The 12,651-nt window shown below is 26.4% G+C and overlaps 1 protein-coding gene across 1 annotated transcript in view; it reads left to right on the forward strand.

Annotated features, from left to right (window-relative positions):
- The first annotated feature begins 200 nt into the window (after nt 1–200).
- LOC136074062 (uncharacterized) overlaps nt 201–12,651 on the forward strand; it is a 77,737-nt gene continuing 65,286 nt past the window's right edge. Inside the window, exons 1-2 of the mRNA XM_065786361.1 lie at nt 201–293; nt 11,668–11,721. Of these exons, the coding sequence (XP_065642433.1) occupies nt 11,682–11,721 (40 nt within the window). The 5' untranslated portion in view covers nt 201–293; nt 11,668–11,681. The remainder of the gene's footprint in view (nt 294–11,667; nt 11,722–12,651) is intronic.

The raw sequence follows: 12,651 nt of genomic DNA on the forward strand, positions 1-12,651 counted from the left end.
GAACCTTGCGTTCACGAAGTCAACGCCTTATCCAAATAAGTCAAACATGCGTTCAAGTAGGCGAACAATTGGATGATTTTGCACCAAATCATCCTATACGTTGAATATGTTGAAATGAGATAATTAGACGCAAAGTTTTGACTTATTTGACGAAGATGTTGATGAGATAATTTGACGTAAAAGTCTTTAACAAAAGCTCCTAAACCAGGTACGCGTAAATCCGGATTTTTTACAGCCGTTTTTTCGGTCAAATTCTGTGACACGCTTTTTCAAGTTAGTTGAAAAGTTGCATGGTATGAACTTGTTTTGCTCTGTTATTTTTTAGAAATATGTATCAACATAGATATTTTTTTAATACTAGAATTAAGGACCTTTAATTTTACATGGATTTCTTTGAGTTAAAATTTTATTTATTATGAATTTATTGTTGTTAAAAATTTGCTTGTTTTTTGGACATCAAGTATATATCGAAGGAATGCTGGTTCATTTTTCTTATAGGTTCTCTCAACTTTAAAAACCTTTTTTCTTACTACCTGCCAAATTTCATTGAAAAAAAAGCATACTCGGACACTTTAAAACTGTACTCCAATTAGGTAAAATTTTTTTGTTTGGACATCAAGTACATTTCGAAGAAATGCTGGTTCATTTTTCTAATATATTTTCTCACCTTTAATAACCTTTTTTCTTACTACCTGCCAAATTTCATTGAAAAAAAAGCATACTCAGACACTTTAAAACTCTAATCCAATTAGGTAAAATTTTGTTGTTGTTTGGACATGAAGTATATATCGAAGGAATGCTGGTTCATTTTTCTAATATATTCTCTCACCTTTAATAACCTTTTTTCTTCCAACCTGCCAAATTTCATTGAAAAAAAGCATACTCAGACACTTTAAAACTACTCCAATTAGGTAAAATTTTGTTGTTGTTTGGACATGAAATATATATCGAAATAATACTGGTTCATTTTTCTAATATATTCTCTCACCTTTAAAACCCTTTTTTCTTACTACCTGCCAAATTTCATTGAAAAAAAAGCATACTCAGACACTTTAAAACTCTAACCCAATTAGGTAAAATTTTGTTGTTGTTTGGACATGAAGTATATATCGAAGGAATGCTGGTTCATTTTTCTAATATATTCTCTCACCTTTAATAACCTTTTTTCTTCCAACCTGCCAAATTTCATTGAAAAAAAGCATACTCAAACACCTTAACATTATACTCTAATTAGAAAACTTTTTAAACTTCAATAATGCAATACACTTGCAGTGAGGAGGATTTTAATGTCATTGTATTTACTATTATTTAAATATATTATATTTTATTTATAAAAATTAAACTTTTTTCTGCTATCATGGGCCCAAAAACAAAATTTGTGTTTTATAGTGAATGCAAAAAGTATTTAACTCCTAATTTTGAATTGTCGCAAATAGGCATTGACTCTAATACAGAGTGTAATACAGTTTGTAGAAATGGACATATTTTTTTATTGTTTACAAAAAATAGTGATTCGTTTCTCAAAACATCTCAACAAGTCACTAGACATTTTAAGATAGAAACATGTAAAAATTAGGTTAGAAGTCTCATAAATAAATCATTGAATTGGTCTAGAAATTATAGCAGGGCTGAGGACAGTAAGCGTTTTTATGAATTTTGCAATAAACCTTTTTTAAGCCATATATCAAGTTTGCCTAATATTGTATATGTTTCATATATCAATATGAATGTTTTATCTCCTTTAACTAGTTGAACATCAACATCTGCAGGTTATAGCGAATGAGACGTAACTAAACATATATTTAGAGAGAAATTAGGCCCTATAAAACAAAAAAAGCTAACTCTTACAAATAATGTTGGAACAAGTTGGCACTTTTAAAAGTTGAATTAAACAGCATGCCAAACCAATTACGTGTTCTAAGACAAGATGTTAAACAAAATGAAAAAATAATTAAAGCTTTAAGGGCAGAAATACCAGATCTGAAACACACACACAAAAAAATAAAATTACAGTGAACAGATTCGTCACTTTAAAGCTGAAAAAAAAGCTTTGAAATTAAATGAAAAGCATAACTAAGCATAATGCTGCTGTTTTTTACAAGTAACAGGGTAATTGCTAGTTTGGAGAATGATTTGCTCCATATAAAGGAGGAAAGAAATGTAATTATGCCAGAAGATGAAAAAACATATTTATTACAAATAAGAATAATAATTTATAATATGTTGTTGTGAAATATAGCCAATAAGTAACATTCCATATCTTATGAGCAAAATAGGGTATTATATGGGTGTTATTTTTAATAATATGCCTCATCGAAATACTGTTGAGTACTGTTGCAAAGAGCTCGTGAACTTAGCATTATTTCAGATTTGCAAGCAGCAGAGTGGGCTAAGCATAATAATAATCCTATTCTTGGGTTTGATGCTACAACACAAGAAAGTGTCCACATTAATAGTATTAACTTAACATCTTAAGATAAATGTCTTGTGTTTGCTCTAGATCAGTTACCAGGAGGAACAGCATTTGATTATGAAAGTCATATATGCACTTCAATTGATTATATGACATTTGTTTATTCAGATTTTTACCAAAGTAGCTTTGATAAATGTCATAACTCGATTATTGAAAGTATATCTAACACAATGTCAGATAGAGTTGCAGTCAACCATCTTACTATAAGCAAGGTTTGTGCAACCTGGGGTAAGAGTTTGAATGAGCTGAACTGCCATTTGCATCCTCTTGACACAATTGCAGTTTCATGTCGCTTGAGTGTGCTGTTTCATGTCGCTTGAATGTTCTCTTGAGTGTGAGAGTTGTTAGTTATTTGGAAATGATTGAATTGCAGTTAAAATTGTTTTAGCCATGAACAAAATGAGGTTTATAGATGTCAAAGGTGATCCTAAAAGATTTGTAAATTTTTTAAATGAAAATGATCTACTACGAAGTATTATTCCTAGATATCATGGAAAACGGCTTCATATTCTTTTTCATATTTGTTTTATTTTTATCAAGCATTACAGTGAGTTTAAACATTTCCTCACTGTTGGAACAGTAAAATATAAAATTTTGCAATTCTAAGAGAGGCATTTTGTAATAAAACTGCAAAAAAGAAATGTGCGCGCTTGCATTGTTTGGAAAACTCCCTACTAAGCCTTGAATGAAAAAGTTTTATGTTTTAGGTGAGGATGCAACTTTTGATGATGTTTCTAGTAGTCAGTTAGTGAAAAAAAGTTTTGCTAATAATTACAAATAGTAAATCTAATGCAACTGCTTAGTTTTGCAGAAGAACAGATTTTTTTGGGATTACTCCTGCCCCTAACATTTTAAAATCAATATATGCTCCATTGCTAACCACTAACACTCGTATAAGCTTCATTGATAACCAGCTTAAAAAAATGACTTCTGCTTGTCTTAATGCTGTGCAGGTTGTCTTGAAGCGACAATATAAAAGGTATTTCTCACTTTCTATTACACTAAAGACACTCTAGACACTAAAGGAGGCAAGAGGCGCAAAAGGGAGGAACTTGGTAGGTATATCTTAATGATGTTGTAAATTTGTTTTTTAAATGGTTTTTATACTAAATGAACACTATTTTTTATAATTTTTATTGAACTTATTTATATTAAAAATTTTAAAAATTAAATTTACCATCTTCATCCACGTATCACAACCATCTGGCACCAAGAGTGAAAACCAAGACCTCTTTGGTAAGTTTTTTACTGTGTTTTATTTTTTGTTTTTCATTTTAGTTTTTTGAACACTCATTTAATATTTTTGTTTTAAATATAGACTTGTCAAGGAGTGATTTCTTGGTTTGGCGCCATAGCCACCCTGGGCCTAAATTTAAAAGGGCCTTCCGCATATGGGCCTAATGATAAAAGAGGGATGGCAGAGGATTCAGGAATGTAGTTATTAACAACTATAAATATACTTATTAATAAGTTTATATAGATTCACTTAGCTGAATCTATAAACACTTATTGATAGGTGTATGCATAGTGTGTATGTATATATTTAATAAGTTGATACTTGTATATAATCTTTTTGTATATTAATTTTTGTATATAGTTGAGTTTGATTTTTTTATGAATAATTTGTGTTTTATATAAATACTATTTATTATTACAAAAACATAATATTTAAGTTTTAACCCACCCTACCCAAAGTGTAAGAGGCGTAGAGCTTCCGAATAATACCCTCTTGTACCCTTTTCACGCATTTATCCCTAAAACCTTTCTTTCTTTTGATACTAAATTGCATGCATTTTTATATGAAGATACAAAGTAATAATCTTGATATTGGGTCAGAGGGTGCGCCCGAAGCCAAAAGGCCTTCTAGCCAATCAACCTAAAGTATCTAAATCATATTTGATGGTACCCTGTTAGAATATATTAAAAAATACAAATACAAATTATGAATTTTAATTAAATAATAATATTTTCTTTTAAAAAATCTACATTTTTCAATATAATGAAGAGTTTTGTAGACGCCCCTCTAGCGCCTTTTGTACACCCTTTGTATATATATATATATATATATTGCCCTTTGTTAGACCTATCTTTTGATACCAAGTTGCATGTATTTCGATAAGAATGGACCAAGTTATGACATTTTAAGTTAAAAAACCTCAAAGTTGATCACAGTTTCTTCAAGAAGTCCATATATCAAAAAATCGGCACTAAAAATGCCATAACTTTTTGTAGAATTGTTCAATTTTAATAATTTTTTCATTTTTAAAATACTGACTTAAAAACCTTTCCAATGATATATAACAATCTAGTGTTTGATTAATTTAAAAATTTCATGTCACGTACCTACCTAAACCAAACCCTCAGTTAAAATTAACTAAATTAATTGACTTATTGCAAAACTAATTATTGAAATTGTATTGTCATTAAGCAAGAGCATGTATGCAAAATTTGAATAAAATCTATTATCAGGAAGTGACTTGAAAATTGATTGCAAGATTTGATGCTCATAGACAAACAAATAGACGACGAGTAAAAAGCCTTGGGAAAAATAGGTCAGTTGAAAGTCCGTGCGTCCTCTATATAAGAATTATGTTGACGCCATTTATTTTGAGTACATTAAATGCTTAGAAAAGAAATTTATATTTCTTTGTTTTTGGTTTATCTAAATCTTGATAACTTAGTAACAGCCCTTAGTTTGTATTAAATATTGTCACCTTATTAAATAAGGTCTTTTGTTTGTTTGTGTAACATTTTAATTATTAAGCTTAAAATATATTAAAATGTTCATTTTATTTACCTTATTTTAAAATTTTTTACTATTTAAAATAAATATTTTAAGTCACAATCAAGTGGTTGCTATAGTTATTGTATTTTTATATTTAATAAGTTGTTTATGAGTAATAGTTTCCATTGTTTATTTTTTTCTGTTTAGTAGATCACAGTTAAAATTTTGTAACGTAAATATTTTGAAAGATTCCATTGAACATAATTGTATAATCAATCTTTGTAGGTTCGTAAATTATAGTGTTGACATATGGTCTGATTTTTAAACAGCGTTGAATCTTTTTAAAAACCAAAACTGAAATGTTAAAAAGTATGACATTTGATTTATAAAATCCGGAAATGAAATTTCATTGAATGACCTCTTAGACTTTGGGAAGAAGCTTTATGAAGCTCTTTATACCACGATATTTTATCAATCCCAGTTGTTATTTTAAAAAACTCAATAAGATCACCACTTGTATGTCTTGTTTCAAGAGTTTTTTCCAGAGATTTCTTGGATTATGACAAACAAAACAAAACAGAGTAATTTTTAAAATATCATTTAATCGTAATCTAGAAAAATACTAAAGATAGAATTCTAGAAAAGCATAATTTACAGAAAGTAACTACAGATGCATAAAACTACAGATAAAATACTAGAAAAGCGTAATTTAAAAAAATACTACTGTTAGAATTTTTTAATACTATTATTTTTGTTTGTTGGGTGTTAGCAAAAACTTCTTTAAATAAAAGAGTTTTTAAGAAAATTTCTTAAAAATAAAGTTATCTTGTAAAATCAAAATGTAAAAATAGTGTTCAAATTTATATTGCCTACAAAAATTTTAATTAAAAAATTAGATTAATTAAATTAATTAATAATTAAAAATAAGAAATATAAATTTGTTGAAAGAAGTTACAAGTTTAGAGTTAGCACATTTGAAACATAAAAATTTTGATTTGAAAAAAAAGTTGAAATAAAACTTTAAAGAATGCTTTTACTTCTTTTTATTTTTTAAAATAAAATTTGTAATTTATAATATAAGTGATTTTATAATTTACTTTTTATAATGTGTATCAAATTTTAAAAAATTTTGGTATTTTTGTTATAATAAGGTGATAGAATAAAAAGAATTTTTGCCAACTCTAAAAACCCGCCAAATCTACGAACAAACTAATTCTATTAATTCGAAAAATAAGCTAAATAAAGTTCAAGAGTATTCTATTAAAATGTTTCAAATATTGTATTATTCAAGATATGATAAGTTTCTAGCATAATTTTTTTCAAGAATATATTATCAAACAAACTATAATTTTGTGCCTCATTCTCATAGCCACATAAGCGAAATCTTTTAAACTTTTATTATTTGTTTACAAAAATAAATGTTTTAAATTGTCAAAATTTTGAAAGTTTATTATATATAATAGATTTTATTAATAAAGTCTTATTTTTTCTTTGAAAAGTATGTTTTTATTATGTAAATGTAATTTTTTTTTTTTTTCTCAAATGCAATCTTTACTATTTATTTTGTAAACAAAAGACTTTCAAAAATATTGTGTTTTCAATGAAATTATTAATAATCATCATAGTTAATAAAACTAATTATGAAATAAACATACAAGAAGTTTCTCGTTACTAAACACAAACATGCAAAGTAACTTGCGGATGAACAAGCACCGCACCTGAGGTCAAGATAGAACACAAATTTTTATAATATACATATATATAAATATATATATATATATATATATATATATATATATATATATATATATATATATATATATATATATATATATATATATATATATATACATAAATATGTATATATATATATATGTGTGCGTGTAAATGTTTAAATGAATATATATATATGTGTGTGAATAAATTTATATATATAAATATATATATATATATATATATATGTGTATATATATATATATATATATATATATATATATATATATATATATATATATATATATATATATATATATGTAAATTATGTCAGTGTATTTTACAAATAGAGCGCTCAATGTTCTTAAAGAACAGAGCAATAATAAATTAGTAAAAAACACTTATCTAACTTTTATCTTCTAGTTGAAATTTCACCATTGCTGGATTGCTAGATTCCTGATGATCCAGCAATGGTAAAACTTCCTGTAGAAGATAAAAGTTAGATGAGTTTTTTTTACTAATATATATATATATATATATATATATATATATATATATATATATATATATATATATATATATATATATATATATATATATATATATATATATATATATATATATATATATATATATATATATATGTATATATATATATATATATGTATATATATATATATATATATATATATATATATATATATATATATATATATATATATATTTAAACAACTAAAATGTATTCTACACAATAGAGTGCTCAATGTTCTTAAAAAAACAGAGCAATTATATATTAGTCGAAAATCACTTAACAAAAATTTTTTTCATTTCACACTGTGTTTCATCAACAAAAATTTATTAGAAATGAAAAAAAAATTTTTTTAATCGAAATGCAATTAAAGTTAGCTACAGTTGCAAAAAAAGTATGGAAAGAATTATATAAGGTCACAATAATGCTTTGTTAAACAAAAAAGAAATTCTAAATGAAAAAACTTCAAAAAATTGTAATTGTAAACAAAAAAACAATTGTCCAATGAGTGGAAGTTGTTTATCAAAAAATGTGGTATATAAATGTGTTGTTTCCTCTAAAAATGTACCTGATAAACAATATATTGGCATAACAGAAGGTTAATGGAAAAACAATTTTGCAATCATAACCAATCTTTCAAAAATAAAAAGTATTCAAAAGATTCAATGCTATCAAAATATATATGGGAATTAAAAAAAAAAAATATTGAGAAATAGAGATTTTATACTGAATTGGTCCGTCCTTAAAACAGCGCCTGCATATAACAATATTTCCAAAAAATGCATACTATGCCTACAAGAAAAATTTGAAATAATTACACATGCAAATCAAGATTGCTTACTAAACAAAAAATCGGAATTATTTTCTAAATGTAGGCACGAAAATAAGTTTCTCCTAAAAACCTATAAAAATAAATGAGTTTAAATAATATTTACATTAAATACCCTTTTTTAAAAAAACATTTAAAAAAAAGCGTATGTAATCATTTCTAAAGAATTCTTTTTATAATAGTGTAATTTAATTTTTGTATAAATTGAATTTTATTAATTTAATCATTCATTTCTGATGAAACTTTATTGATGAATCACAGTTTAAAATTAAAAATATTTTTGTATATATATATATATATATATATATATATATATATATATATATATATATATTATGTACTCTCGGGTACTTAATAGAAGTAGTTGGGACTGATGTTTATTATTCAATTTTAAGAAAATTTTCTCATCCACCATATGCTCATTAAGCCACCCCTTCTAGTCCGTTTTTTTACTTTTTATCAACAAAAAAATTATTTCTCATAAAAAAAAAACACGTGAAAATTGACCTTAAGAGTTAAAAAACATACTAGTAACTGATAAATATTGAAACTTTCAGTGTTATTTCGGACTCCTTTTCCCCTCCCCTTCCCCTCATTCTAACTCATTATACTTAAACTTAAAGTTACTTTTTTCTGTTTTAAATACTGATTAGAATTAAAAAGCCTCCTTACTAAACATTGTCAGCGGTGCTTCACAATACCCCGGTATTGTGAAGCACTGCTTCACAATACCCCGGTGTTGTGGAGCACTGCTTCAGTATTGTGAAGCACTGCTTCACAATACCCCGGTATTGCAAAGCACTGCTTCACAATACCCCGGTATTGCGAAGCACTGCTTCACAATACCCCGGTATTGCGAAGCACTGCTTCACAATACCCCGGTATTGCGAAGCACTGCTTCACAATACCCCGGTATTGCGAAGCACTGCTTCACAATACCCCGGTATTGCGAAGCACTGCTTCGCAATACCCCGGTATTGCAAAGCACTGCTTCGCAATACCCCGGTATTGCGAAGCACTGCTTCGCAATACCCCGGTATTGCGAAGCACTGCTTCGCAATACCCCGGTGTTGCGAAGCACTGCTTCACAATACCCCGGTGTTGCGAAGCACTGCTTCACAATACCCCGGTGTTGCAAAGCACTGCTTCACAATACCGCTATTTCTAATTAGTACAATCTGCTTTCTCTTTTAAAGTATTTTTAACCTTTTTAGTTGATTTCTATCTAGTTAGTTTAATATCTACTGTAAAACAATGATTTAATTATTTCATTTGTTCATCTTACTAAGAAGAATTGTTTCAAACATGCTAAACTTTTCAAACTACACAAAGCATAAAATAATTATTAAAAAGATTAAATTTTTATTTATAAAATAATTTAGCATCAGTAAAAATAAACTAGCGTTAGTTTTATTAGAATCATGTTGTACTTTCGTGGCCGGGGCTATTTTTATTTTTGAGGCCTTTTTTTATGTGCCACAGCGTAAAAATGACTTAAAAAAAAGTCTTCTTGACTGTTTTGGGGCCCCCTAACATTCGGAATGGGGGGCCGGGGCTATAGCCCCCTCTAACCCCAACCCTCCTTAATCCAGCACTAGAAATAAGAGACAAGTTTATAAATAAAAACTATATATGTTACTCTTTGATAAATAAAAGAACATTTGTTTCCTTATTAAGCACATTATATACAAAGTGTCGCTTAATTTTATAAAAAAGTTATAAAAGAGTGATGTTTCGAAAATATTTGTTCTAAACGTAATTTATTTTGCTTTAATTTTTTTTGTGTTAAAATTTTCTTTTCCTAGTTTTTTTTTTTGTAAATGTCTCTCATCGGTCTAATTAATCTTTATTGCGCTTTTTTTTTCTCAAAGTGATTGAAAAATCTGGTTAGTTTTTCGCAACTAAATATTATTTCCGTGGTCAGTAATTGAGAGCAATTGCTACCGCTTCCCGACCAAGTCTTGTTATACCATCTGATACAGGCTTTTTTAATTACCAGTATTTAGCCAACACAATACCAGTATTTCCGTATTGTGTTGGCTCAAATAATATAATGAAAAAATATATGTCAGGGCTTGTGTAGGATTACTTTCTTAACGTAAAACACAAAATGGAATATTTAAAACTTCTAGGCACGAATAACAACTTTTATTCAGCTTGTAATCAGAATATAAAATTGCACTTGCTCATGAGTTTAGGAAGGAGTAAATAATAAGATGTTTGATTGATTTTTTATAAAAATTTATTGATGAAAATTTCTAGTTAAAGATGAAACTTGTTTAATTTAAAAGTAAAACTCTTTAATCATTCTATTAGCAAGCAGGGTGTGAACATTTTTGCGCATAATTTTTATTTGTTTTTACGATTATAAGCCGATATTTATAGCAATATGCATAGTATTTTGATCTGATTATCTTATTAAAAATCAGATAATCAGATCAAAAAGATTTTTGATCTGATTATCTGATTTTTATACTTCCCAACTTGTTTTTTATTTGTGCCAGATCGCTATTTTTTTAAACTATTAATATTAAAAAAAAGCGCAACCTACCAAAAATACAAGTGCCTCATAAGTTCTTATAATAGAGTTGAAGAATAAATTTTTGAAAAGTTTTTGCTTTTGTTGTTTTAATATATATTTAAAACGCTATTTACTTAATATTTACGATTGACAGTTTTTATAATTCTTGATATTTTTTTGATAAATAATATGATTCTTTAATTTTTTTTGGAAAATAAATTTATTTTTTTATTATTTCTTATTTAAATAACGAATTTAAATAAGAATTTTACAGTAAACACTTATAATAAACTGAGATCTATTTTTTGTGTATATTTAACTTTTGACTTAGTATAGACATAAATTTGTATACGAAAGCACTTCTTAAAAAAAAGTTATGTTGTAAAAATGATCTAAGACCAATTTTTTTTGTATATTTTATTTTCAATATAGGTGATACAAGAAATTTAGTGTGTACGAAACCATTTTTTTTGTAAAAAAAGTTTTTTTGTATGATTCTGGAATCCCTAATAAGCATTTAATACTGGTAAATAAAATCTCAGTGAAAAGTTAACCATAAACAAAGTTTTTGATATATGACTATATATAATACTTATTTAACAGATCATTATAAAATCGAGTTTAGTTATAAACATCGAGAGAAGTTAAATAACATATTCTAAAAGTAAAAAAGTAAAACAACATATTCTAAAAGTAACTAAAACAGCATATTTAAAAGTAATTAAAAATAGAACTACTATTTACCTTACTATGGGACTTTTTCATCTAACTATGGGCCTGTATTTATTAACTTTATATATTTTTTTTATAAAGATATTTTCTTGGTATAAGCATATTTCTTATCTTTTTATAAACTTGTTGTCTTGATTATTTTAAGGTTTCTACGATAAAATGGGAAATAGTCTATTTAGCAGCTCAGTTGAAAAAGAAGGTTTATGTTTTTTTTAGTTGATTTTTTTATTTGTTTAATAATTTTATTTTGAAACTTAAAATTATAAATCGGCAAACATTGTAATGGCGAAATCCTAAAAACAGTTAATATTATTAACACAATTCTATTCAGGAGCAGGGGTGAGCTCTGCAATTCTAAGGACAACTGCAATTCTTTGAGCTCTGCAATTCTAAGGACACATTTCTCTCTTAATATTAAAGTTTTGTCTTGCAGAGTATAAATTTAGTTAACATTTTTAGTGACATTTGATGTAATAAAATTTACATACAAATTATATTTGTAAATAAATCATTAAACTACAAATAATTCAGTGTTTTTTAACAGGGCGAATTTGCTTAAAACATTTTAAACAAATCCACCCTTTTAAAAAACACAGATTCATGTCTGACATAAAGTAGATATTTATCATAAATAAAACCAAGAAACCTTTTGATTGTGAAACCTTTTAGTGTTATAAACTGTAATTGTTTAATGCATAACAATCTTTGAATAGTTTGGCACCAAATGTCCATATGTTATATTTATCTTTGATAGATTGGCACTGAATGTTTATATTTTTTATAAAGTGCATCCATTTTTTATATAACTACACAATACCATTTCAAATTTATATTACCATTTCAAATTTCAAATTATATAACTAGTTGGTATTAGTGTAGTTATATAAAAAGTACTTAAAGTTTTACTTTTAATGATTTCAAGATTTTTAGTTGACGATCAAACTATCAGATCTGGTTTCAGATAATTAAACTATGTATGTAAAACATCATTAATATTACGTAACATTAACTAAAATAGTTGTTTAAAAGTTTTAAAAATATTATTATATGGAAATGTTGAAAAACATGTATGTATGTATGTATGTATGTATGTATGTATGTATGTATGTATGTATGTATGTATGTATGT

Source organism: Hydra vulgaris, chromosome 01 (genome assembly GCF_038396675.1).
Source record: "Hydra vulgaris chromosome 01, alternate assembly HydraT2T_AEP".
Lineage (NCBI taxonomy): Eukaryota > Metazoa > Cnidaria > Hydrozoa > Anthoathecata > Hydridae > Hydra > Hydra vulgaris.